At 41.7% G+C, this 11,878-nt stretch overlaps 1 protein-coding gene across 1 annotated transcript; it reads right to left on the bottom strand.

Moving 5' to 3' along the window:
- Positions 1–3,377: 3,377 nt before the first annotated feature.
- LOC127122269 (uncharacterized) lies at positions 3,378–5,675 on the bottom strand. Its single transcript, XM_051052633.1, has 2 exons — positions 4,493–5,675; positions 3,378–4,354 (listed from the first exon to the last, which is right to left on the bottom strand). The coding sequence occupies exons 1-2, from the start codon at positions 5,673–5,675 to the stop codon at positions 3,378–3,380; spliced, it is 2,160 nt and encodes a 719-aa protein (XP_050908590.1).
- Between the last annotated feature and the right edge of the window lie 6,203 nt (positions 5,676–11,878).

Raw genomic sequence — 11,878 nt, 5'->3', positions numbered from 1 at the left:
TGTTACCATTTATTTTGGTATCCAGGTTAGCATTCTTTTGCGGTATTCAGACTGACTCTCACCGTACCGGACAGATTCTTCTTTCAAGGAATTGTTACTTCACTTCACTCCAGTGCAAATTTTTGGGCTTTTATTGTATTCAATCCCTCGATACCTCGAAAGTACGAAAGCCGCTGCTATCTTCTTTCCAGGTCTCCAGTTGATTGAATAGGGCCAGCTGTAACACCCCAAAATTTACCCTCCTCACTCATGCATTCATTTTTAGGTCATTTAGCATTTCATACCACATTGCATCATGTCAATCGGGATTAGCTCCAAGAAGCTCGGACATCATCCAGGACACTTTGTGAGTTTTATTCAAATGGTCAGTCAACACAAGGAAAAGACATGAGGTACTACCAACAGGGCCAGATGAGGCCTATTCACCGTGCAAATCGCCAAGCTGGAAGAAGCGAGAATTTGCTGCTGAGCTGTCATGCTCGCTAGGCGAGCAGATGCTTCGCCTAGCGAAGAGTACTGTCATGCTCGCTAGGCGAGCAAATCCTTCGCTAGGCGAAGGACGCGCATTTCAGAAATATCAGAAAGTTTTGGGCCTGAGCTGTCCTCATTCAAAGCCCACAAGCTGCAAAATTTGACCTATAAATACCAGAGTAGTCAATGAAATAAACGGTGAACACCGGCTGAACAGAAAAGACCAGAGACTGGAGAAGGAGACCTAGGAACTACTCTGCAGCAACCTTCAGGCAGCTCTGAGAAGTTCACTTCGCCTCACACGAACCCTAGTGCTACTTTGCAGATCCGGCCGCACCATTCAATCCTAATCAGTCTCTCTCATCAGGTATGCCTTTGTTCCTACTACTTTACGCCTCGAATTCGAATATTGTGAATATATGAGGTAACATCTGGTTTTGCCCACGGGTTTATATTTGTGTATGAATATGTATAACAATATCTTGAATGTTTTAATCATTTTCGTTTATGAGTTGGATACCACAGGGTTTCGGATCATAGAGACCGAACTGTTATCAAGGAGGAATCCAAAACCCGCAGGCCTTCGCTAGCCGCTTCGCTAGGCGAGCCTGTAGCGAAGCTTCGCTAAGCCTTCGCTAGGCGAAGCAGTCGCGAACGTGACAGTATCTGCTTTTTGTTCTGTTTTGTTCTAACCTGTCTTTGGCGTTGCCATGCCATTGTTTTCCCGGGATCTCATCTTGTTTGTCTAACCTTTTTGTCGAGTTTTCGTGAGGATTCATATACTCTTGCAGGGATACCATTCGGAGGTTTATTCTGACTACTCGTATTGACTAATTTTCTTTGATGGTCTAGCTGGAGAGATCTCAGGGTTGCTAATCTTTTAGTTGCTGTAACTTCGGATCTTTATCCGTGTGGTAATTTTTTCCCTTTCTCGTACTTTATCGCTTTCTTAGCTGGAAGACCTCGATAGGAGGCAATGTTTGAGCCCCTTGGTGGCATTTTACTTTGAGATACATGTTTTGTGTTTTGTATTCGTATCCCCACAGGTAGCGCGGTTCCTTCGTCAAGGACTGCCTGTTTGCCCTCGAGCATCCCAAACCCTAAAAACCATAACACACGTTTACTCCTTCTACTATAGGCGAGTAAGTCTCCAAAGGTCGAGCATCCGGTAGATTGCGTAGTGACGTTGTTCGTCCAAAACCCAATCCATAACCCCGTAGTTAGCCGAACTACGGCTTGCTCTGATTCTCATTCCAGATGAGATACGTAGGCATAAGACGCGATGTCTTAGCGAACACACATCCCCCCAACCCATAGGTCAGCCGAGCTACGAAGACTCTGATTCTCATATTCAGATGAGATACGTATGCAGTGGATGCGACATCCGCGCGAGTCATTTTCATTTAACCCTTTTTTTGGAAAACAGCACAAGATAAACCCACACCCTTTAGACGAAAACCACAAAAGTGGATCCCGTAGAGTACTACGGATGCGTAGGGGTGCTAATACCTTCCCTTCGCATAACCGACTCTCGAACCCAAGATTTGGTTGCGAGACCTTGTCTTTTCCTTTCCTTTTTCCAGGTTTACTTCGAGCGTTTCCTTTCCCTCCTTTGGGATGAATAACGCACGGTGGCGACTCTTCTGTCTTTTTCTTTCGCCGGTTGTTTTTTTTCGCACACTGTATTTTTCAGGTTGCGACACTGAGGGACATGAGTGTCCTAGATGGAATTTGCCAATCCTGCGTAACAGGATAAATGTCTATGGGCCCAATATTGAACTGGACAAGGGTGACACGGTCTATACCTTGTGTTCAATATAGACATAAGGGCAAAGGGGTAATTATACACATAATTATTATCACAGGAGGTTTTGTCAGATCACATGACATTTTCGTGACTTGGGTAGCAGTGATGTGTTGCTAGATACCGCTCACTGTTTATTATGTTAAATGCGTGATTTAATATAATTGCCAACGCCGCGAAAACCTATAGGGTCACACACAAAGGACGGATTGATGAGAGATAGAATAATTAAGGAACATCGTAAGGTACGGTGTACTTAAGTAGAATACGAAATATGGTAAGGTACCAAATACTTAAGTGATTTTGGCATTTTATGAGATATGGGCCAAAATGCACTTAAGTGGGCTTTTTGGCTTGAAGCCCACACAAGTGGTTCTATAAATAGAACCCCTTGGGTAGAAGCATTATAACTGACTGAGACAGAAAACACAACTGAAGAGTTGGAATTTCGTATCTCTCTCTCATTCAAAGCCTTCATTCATAACAGCTAGCACTGCGATTGAAGGAATCCGTTCGTGTGGACTGAGTAGAGACGTTGTCATCGTTCAACGTTCGTGATCGCCCCGTGGATCTGTATCAAAGGTTTTGATCATTATCAGAGATCTGCACCAAAGGTTTGAATCGCCACAAGAGGTAACGATTCTATCACTGATCATGCCCATTCGTAAGGATCACTAAATGGAGAAATTTTTAAATTCCGCTGCGCCTTGGATGGCTATTTTCCTTCAACAACTGTAGGCTAGATAATATCCATTACGAAGAAAGTGATGAGGAAAATATTGGGACCAATCTTCATAGGCAAATTCACCTCACCGATTACAGTCCTTCTAGTCCCATCAAATGCTCTTACTATAAGCTCACTCGGCTTCATTACGAGTCCTTCAACATTTAGTTTAGCAAAGGAGCTCTTAGGCATCACATTGAGGGAAGACCCAGTGTCTACCAAAACTCTTGATAGGACTATGTCCACACACTCAATAGAAATATGGATAGCCTTGTTATGATTCCTCCCCTCGGCGGGAAGCTCTTCATCACTGAAACCCAAGCTTAAGCTAGTAGCGATATTGTTAACTACTCCTTCAAGCTGACAAACAGATATCTCTTACGGCACGTGAGTTGTCCTAAAAAATGTTACCAAAGCATCCCTATGGGCCTCCGAGCACATTAATAAAGACAACATTGAGATTTTTGAGGGTGTCTGGTTAAGCTGATCAACTACTCGATAATCGCTCTTCTTGATAATGCGTAAGAACTCGTCTACTTCATTGGAAGGTGCGGGGTGTTGTCTTTGCTGAGCGCCATCAATTTGTTTGCCTTTGTCTGAAGTTGAAGGGTTGATAGTTCCAATTGGAGTGGGTGTCGGCGCAAATATCCTTCCACTTCTTGTGATTCCGCTAGTGCCGGTGGTATTGATCATTGGATCACTAGACTTTAACGGTTCTTCTTGAATCTTCTGACCATGAATGTAGACTGAGGTGTCATACATCCATGGGACTGCCTTGGTGTTAACATATGGGAATGGTGTGGAAACTGTTATTACGATTGGATTAACATGATTTTTCGACAAAGTTAACTGAGAGAAGTCATATGGAATTTTCAGAGGAGGGACTTCGTCGTATGGTATCTCGAGGGTAGACATATATTCCTTTATGGACGGGCAGTCTACCACCAAGATCCCTTGGTTCATTAATTGTTGTATGACAGACTTCAATGTTCTACATTGTTGCGGGTTAATCAGACAGTGTTCACAGTCATTACCACAGATGGGAAAGGTATTATTCTTCATTAAAGCATTCTTGATCTCGATGAGTGGTGTTTTTAACTCGTCCACACAGGACATCAATCTCCTTCCATTGTCAGCTTCCATCATATTCACTGATGCATTGTTGTGAGGGGGCATCGGGTTATTATTTACATTCGGCCCCTTGGGGGCGAACGTGATTGCCTTAGAATCAATAAGATCTTGAACCTTGTACTTTAATGCTTTACAATTCTCGATCGAATGCCCAGGAGCACCAGAATGAAATTCACAGCGGGCATTTGCATCATAATCGGGAGGAAGAACCGCTAGTGGGGGTCCTAACTCCCTTAGTTGTACAAGTGATCCCCTCAATAAATATGGTAGAATGTGGCTATAAGGCATGGGAACTGGGTCAAATCTTCTCTTGGGCCTTCGCATCCTTTGTTGTTGTTGTTGTTGATATTGTGGTTGTTGACGTTGCGGTTGTTGTTGATATCGTTGTTTTTGTTGAGTTTGAACAGGAATTGCAAATGGTTGTTGTTGACTCGGTTGGATGGGAGCTATGGCAGCTACTTGTAGATAAGTGGGATTTCTTGTTCGAGTGATGAAGGCAGCATTGGTCTCGCCTTCTCGTTTTTTACCGTAGGGAACAAAAGGTTTCTTCGATGCACTAGAAGCACTGGCAGAGTTCTGGATCTTTCCCATCTTAATCATATTCTCTATTCTTTCACCGACTAAGACCAGGTCGGAAAAGCCCGAAAAGGTGCTCCCTACCATTCTATCAAGGTATGGACCTTGCAGGTTTCCCATAAACATGTCTACCAGTTCTATTTCTAGGAATGGGGGTTGTACCCTAGCAGCTAATTCCCTCCATCGTTGGGAATACTCTTTGAAGGACTCCTCAGACCTCTGAGTCAGATTTTGCAACTGCGTGCGATTAGGTGCTATATCAGTGTTGTACTGATAGTGCTTGAGGAATGCTTCGGCCATTTTCCTCCAGGTGTGAATATGGTTGCCCTCAAGTTGCATGTACCAATCCAAGGATGCCCCACTAAGGGAATCCTGGAAGAAATGCATTAAAAGTTGATCATCGCTGGAATAGGCAGCCATCTTTCGGCAATATGCCTTAATGTGTGTCCTAGGGTCGCTATTTCCCTTATATTTTTCAAAGTCCGTAACTTTGAACTTGGCCGGAATGATGACCCCAGGTACTAAGCACATTTCTGCCGCATCAAGGCCCAAAATGTCAGTGCTCCCCATTGCCCTGAGCTTTTCCTTGATAGTCTTTACCTTCCTCTCGACCTTGTTGGTTACCGAACCGAAGGCGTCATCCTGAGAAGCATCCCTTGGGTTGAAGAATGCATCGAGTTGGTCGTCTGTCTCAAAAATATGAGGACGAGGATTGTCGTTTGGAACACCGTCGGGTGCATTAATGTTAATTGGAGGATCAACTTGAGGAACTGGAGTCGGAATCTCGACCGCAGGAGGGGTAGGGGGATTGGTAGTACTGGCACGTTGGTTCATTTCTTCTTGCATTTTTGCCATAACCTCTTGGCCTTTTGCGACTGCTTGAATAGTCTCCATCAACTGCCGCATTTGGGACCGTATTTGGGATACTTCTTCCTGAAGGACAACCTGATTCTCTTGAAGTTGCTCCATGAGAGCTTGTCGACGTCCTCGTGTATCATACCGAAAAGTCAGCTTTGGAGAGTGGTTCTGGAAGGAAAAAAAGGGGTGGATGGATGAGTTTTTTTATGTTTTTGTGTTTCGAAAGATGCATATGATGCATGATTTTTTTTTTTGTGTTAAAGCAAAGCTATTTTTAGTTATTCATGTTTATTCATTGCAAAAACTACTTGACGATTCACGTTCACAATCATGAATAAAGGAAAACACAATAGAGAAAATCACAACTTTCATTCATCCTTTGAAGGGAAAATAGACAGTAATACATAGAAGTTGCAAAATACAAGTAATGGAAGTAAATAAACTGTAGGTGTTTAATTGGCTGCATTGTATGGTAAAACACTAGCTGGATTCTAATGTCTTGACTGATGTCATGACATAGTGTGAAGGTGTTTGTGTGACTGCATTGTAGGTTAGAATATCTAACTGTACTCTGATGTCTTGACTAATGTCATGACATACCTGAGTAACTTACTGCAGGATTAGCTAATACAGGATTTATTGAATGTCAAATTGGATGTGGTGACATTCATCCTTGTCAGCAGATACTGAGGAATAGAACAGTTGGTGTTCTGTTAGAGCTCAGTATTCATTTGCAGTCTGGTTATCAAGGAAATACCATACCTGGCATAAGGCCTACTATATGAATGTCAAACTGGATGTTATGACATTCATCATGGACAGCATATACTGAATAATAGACAGAGTGGTATTCTGCTACACTTCAGTATGTTTCTCAGTCTGCCCTTCAAAAGGATAACAGAACTGACTTAAGGCTAAATGTGTACATGTCAAATTGGATACTTTGGCATGTATTGATGTAAGCTGCTACTATAGAATGGACAGTTTGGTCCTGTACAGTTCAGCAAAATTGTACAGTCTGCTTTCAAGAAAAACAGACTTAGCATATGGTCCTTGATGTCAAGCTGAATGTTGTGACATTCATTCCTGACAGCATATGCTATATTGTAGGTTGTTTAGTTTTCTGTTTCAGCTTTTTCTCAGGCTATTCTTCAGGGATTCAACAGCTGAGAGAAAATCCAGGAAATCAACAACCAAGCTACATTTAATGAACCTAACAAATAGCCTATTTGTTAGTAACCTAGATGTGGAATTTAGGGAAACTCGGGTGACCTTAAATTCAGGAAAATACAAGTGCAAAGGCCCAAGTACTGCAATATAAAAGGAAGTCGTTCCTTCATTCAGAACTGGGGATTTTGAGGCGTGAAGATTTAGTGTGTCCATCATACTTCACTACTGTATTTTTGTGAGTCTTGTATTAGACATATCTTGTAAACCAAGCTGTTATCTCGTAGATGATTGCTTTGGTGTAGGGTGTTCATTGAGTTGTAAGTGTTGTGTCACTCTAAGCTTTTAAGCGTGAGTGTTGTGTATCTTGATTAAAGCTGTTAAGCACAATCAATAGTTGTTTGAAGTGTGACTTCAACATTGTCTTTAATATTGATTAAAGGTATTAATCACTGAGGTGATTGAGGGGGAGTGAGTAGGAACTCTGATCTTAGTGTAAGATTGAAATTGCATTGGGTAGGGATTAAGTGAAGAGTTGTAAACGGGTGAGTTTAGCTTTGAATTAATACTACTGATAGTGGATTTCCTCCCTGGCTTGGTAGCCCTCAGATGTAGGTCATGTTGGACTGAACTAGGTAAACAATTACTCGTGTCATTTACTGCACTTACTTTTAAGTTCTACATAATTCTTGTCTGTGCAGATTTGGATGTCATAACAACCCGTGTGACATCGAAAGTCTGATAACTAGAATTTCATAAACCAACTAGATATCCACCCTAAAAGTGATCCCTTGAGACTTGCGGAGAGCCTCAATGTCGGTGATGAGTTCGGCCATTGTTCTTTTGCAGAACTTGATGAAGTGGTAGACCTCCTTGGGGGTGTTATCTGGGCACATGATCAGATCTGCCTCCTTCAACTTGTCGGGAAAGTCTTGAAGGGCATAGTTGGTTAATACCGTCATGTTGGTTTACTTGTCCCTCCATTCTTTGTAAAGGGCTTGGAGATTATGGATGATTTCGTCTCTTTGAACAATGGCAGCTTCGAATCCATGGCAACGCTCCTCCCAATGTCTGCAGTTGTTTTGCAATTCTACATAGGCTTGGTCATAGATTCCCCTATTCAAGTTCTTGATTTTCTCGCAAGCTCGTCCAAGGTTGAACTGCTCACGCATGAAGCTTCGGTGAATCTTTTCTTTCTCTAGTTGCTCCTTGGCTAGAAAATCCTTATACTCTTTTAGAGTGGTCCTTAGTTCGAGAATCTGGGCCTCGTAATCTTCTCTCGCTTCTTTCTTCATGGCATTAGACCTCTCGAAAGTATTTTCAAGGTCCTTGATGATTCGGGATGCTCGATCCAACTCCTCGTTGCGGAAGTATAGCTCAGAATTAGCTCCTTGTAAAGCTCCACCAACCCAAACTCTTTGTCCCTCGGCTAATCGGAGCCTTTTCTTACTATCTTCAAATTTTTCACAGACTTGCTTACCCTTCTCTTCCAATATGTGGTTACGTTCCTTGGCATGATTGAGTTGGACTCGTAGTTGAGTGCTTTCCAACTCGAGCTCTTTGATTTGGTTGGTAAGTTTGTCCATGTCCTCTTGTAGGATAGGCTTGGGCTTGGGCATCAACGGGAATGAAGAAGGATCAAACAAAAACGGCATCTTAACCACCCTAGCCCTCTCTTTTTGCCATACATAGTAGGGTTTCTTGGCTAGGATGTTTTTCTTACCCCATTCATGGTCAATACGGACTATGCTTGTCCAAGCTTTTCTCACTCTTTTCACGTTTGAATCAAGCGGATCCACGGTATTGATGACAAATGGAATGAAATCTCTTTCCTTGGGGGGACTTGTCATGGCGTACCCTAGTTGTCTCTTGAGTATAGCAGGGTTGTAGTTGACGCAACCTTGTGTTCCTATCAAGGGTACGTTAGAGAACTCTCCACATCTTGCGATGACATCCTTTATATCCCATTCCCTCTTGTACCATAGAATTGAGTTGGCAGAGAGAGATGCGAACCTTTGCGACCATGTCAGTTTGTTTTCGGCGAAGGGTCCACTTTGAGGCATGCGGGCCCTCATCCAAAGATCTAGCATAGGAGCGCAACAAAGGAAAGTACCTCCCTTTTCTCATGCCTTGTATGGAAGGTATGGTAGAAATCGGCAAGTAAAAAGGGCACCGGATTCTTTGTTAAAAAGACTTCAACTGCTAATTGATCCACGAACTTGTCCAAATTTGGGAAGAGGACAATTCCATGAATCAAAAGTGCCAAGGTTGCACTACAAAAGTCGGGTCTTCCTTCTTTAATCATTTCCCAAGCATGGGCTTCTAGGAACTTTTGAGTTAAACCTTTGAGGGATCCTTTAACGCCCCAATTATCCACTAGCTTGTTGGTGTTGATACCCAAGGTGAGTGAGAGCTCGGTCAAACAGAATCCTTCTTCCAATTTCGGGAAAGGGTTGTATTCCTTGATTGGTCGATTGAGGAGTCTCTCGAGGTCTTCCAAGGTTGGAGAGATTTGGAAGTCGGGGAAAGTGAAACATCTTAAAGGGACGTCATAGTATTGGGACATTGTAGTGATAGCACAATAGTCAACCTTCTCGGTTATAAGATCTACGATGTTCCCAAAATTAGCTCTAAACTTGTTGTCTTTGAGAGCTACGACCTTTGAACAGAGGACCTTTAATGACCTGATGTCGGGACTCTTGAAGCGGAAAGAAGAAGTGTTTTTCCTTGTTGAAGTATCCATGATTGTGTCGAAAAATAGTCTTGTAATTCTGCGTCCGAACAAACAAAAATTTTAAGAGCTTTGCATATTATTTTGGTGATGAATGAATGTATGAATGAATGATTGGTTTATCATTTCCACAGGATTTTAGGCATGGGTTCATGGTTTTGGACCATCGTGACAAAGCATGGAGTTAATAATGACTGCTTAGTAAACCAAGGTTCTCGCTTTGTGTGATCTAAGGCTTTTGGAAAATTGGGTGTAAGGCACTGCCCCTAGAGTCATGGACTTCCTTGACTGTCAACCGCTGATGTCAATTTACTTGCCATGCGACTGCTCCATCAAAGTCATCTACTCTAAGTGAGATCTTCGTATCGACCCTTACGAGGAAGGCACCTCGGTGGCCTATACTACGCGACCATCGGTCTAGGCTAGCCATAGTTTTAAAGGTTCTAAAAGGGGTCTTAGGGTCATTGACTCTAGTAAAAGAAAGGATGCTTACGCCGAAAACACGGCTGTCATCAATCCCCTTAAGAGAATCTACCACTAAGTGAGGTTCTCGTACGACCCTAACGAGGAAGGCACCTCGCGGATCAATACTACTCAACCTCTTCTATCTCAAGCAAACTCTCATACTCAGGTGGGGAGTCTTTCACACAAGGTTTTTTCCTTTGCAATCATTATTGCTTCCAAAAATTCTTCGTCACATAACCAAAGTTTCGGACCAAAAGGTAAACAAAGAAAATATGCACAGGTTAGCAAAGAAAGCAATATATACAGAAAAAATAGATAACAGATAAATATCCACGTACGTAAAAGGGGAACAACCCAAACTAGGATAGACTTGCTTAGGGAATTTTGGTGTCCCCAGCAGAGTCGCTAGCTGTCGCTACCGGGATTTCACGATAACGAAACCGGGACTAATGAGATGCCAAAGAGAGGCAAAGTCAGAAGAGTCGCCACCGAATTTTATTTAGTTTACCTCTATCAGAGAGGAGAGGGGAAATAGTCGATAAAACCCTCGGAAAAGAGACGCGCACGGGAAGCGCTAAAAGAGAATAAGGAATCGGTCTCGCAACCGATATTTGGGTTCGGAAGTCGGTTACGTAAGGGGAAGGTATTAGCACCCCTTACGTCCATGGTACTCCATGGGAACCATTTGGGTTGTTTTACATACATGAGATTTATCTATTATTGTTTTATTTTCAAAAGAATGTGTGAAAAGAAGGGGTGTTTTTGTTATTATAATGTTAGCCAAGGATTGGGGCCCTTGTGCCTACGTACCACTCATTCGGGGATGAGGAATCAGAGCTCCGTAGTTCGGAGTAGAAAATGTTTGTGTGTTGGTTGATTTTACCTTTGAGAAAAGGGTTTTCAGGATGATGCCCTAAGGCACAAAAATGAGTTTGATGAGTTGTATGGTTTTTACCTTGAATAAGGGTTTTATGAAAGAATGTTTGTGATTATATTGTACTCAAGTCTATGGGCGGAGGTGATTATTCTAGACAACAAGCCAAGCGTCTTGCGTCCAAAATAATCAGAGTAAGGGTAGGAATGCTCCATTCTCACTCATTCTCCACCACTTAAGGCTCGTGGCGCACAATAATAATCGTAATTATTAAGTGTTTTGAATTTGATTATAAAAATGCCACTTGACGTTGAATCAAGGGTTTGTTTTATTTAATTATGAAATTTGGCTTATGAAAAATGAATGCAAAGTAACCAACAAGAAATTAAAGAGTCTCATTGTGAGGTAGCCCAAGAGAAAGCCTTTTGTGTGCAAAAGTGACCTAAGTTAAACAAAAGATAATGGTCTTACAAACATGTCCCCCTAAGGTGGTGCCACGATGCCATTCTTACAACATGCATGTAAGTTACGGATGAAAATCCAAGTGTTTACAAAGTATTACAAAGAGTAAAGGAAGGCCTCCAAGCAAAGGTCCTAAGATGAAATCCTCTAAGTCCAAGTTGATTAAGAGTGGAGTGAATATTTTTGGTCTTACCATTTTATCATGTTTTTGTTGTTTTTAATGGATGATGACAATAAAATAAATAACAAGAAACAAACATGCATGATGAGTTTGTACAATGATGATGATAATGAGTAGTTAAATGTAAATTACAAGGTAATAACATAAAAGTAAATCACAAGATAAAGAATGACAATATCACAATAATAATGGTTAGTGAATGTAAATGACACAATATAAACCATAAGTTAATGGTAACAAAATCACAATAACAAAGGTTAATGAATAACAAAAAAAAGGTTAGTGAAGTATAATTAGTGGTTAGTAATATGTACAAAATGAACATCTTGAGGACTACTTTTCATAGGTCAAAAAGACTCAAAATATGACACATTAAGGGATAGCTTATCATTGATGCAAAGTATTGAAGATGATTGAAAAATCAACTAACAATA

The sequence above is a fragment of the Lathyrus oleraceus genome, chromosome 2 (assembly GCF_024323335.1).
Source record: "Lathyrus oleraceus cultivar Zhongwan6 chromosome 2, CAAS_Psat_ZW6_1.0, whole genome shotgun sequence".
Classification (NCBI taxonomy): domain Eukaryota; kingdom Viridiplantae; phylum Streptophyta; class Magnoliopsida; order Fabales; family Fabaceae; genus Lathyrus; species Lathyrus oleraceus.
Note: the sequence above shows the minus strand (reverse complement) of the source record. Positions and strands in the feature narration are given on the sequence as shown.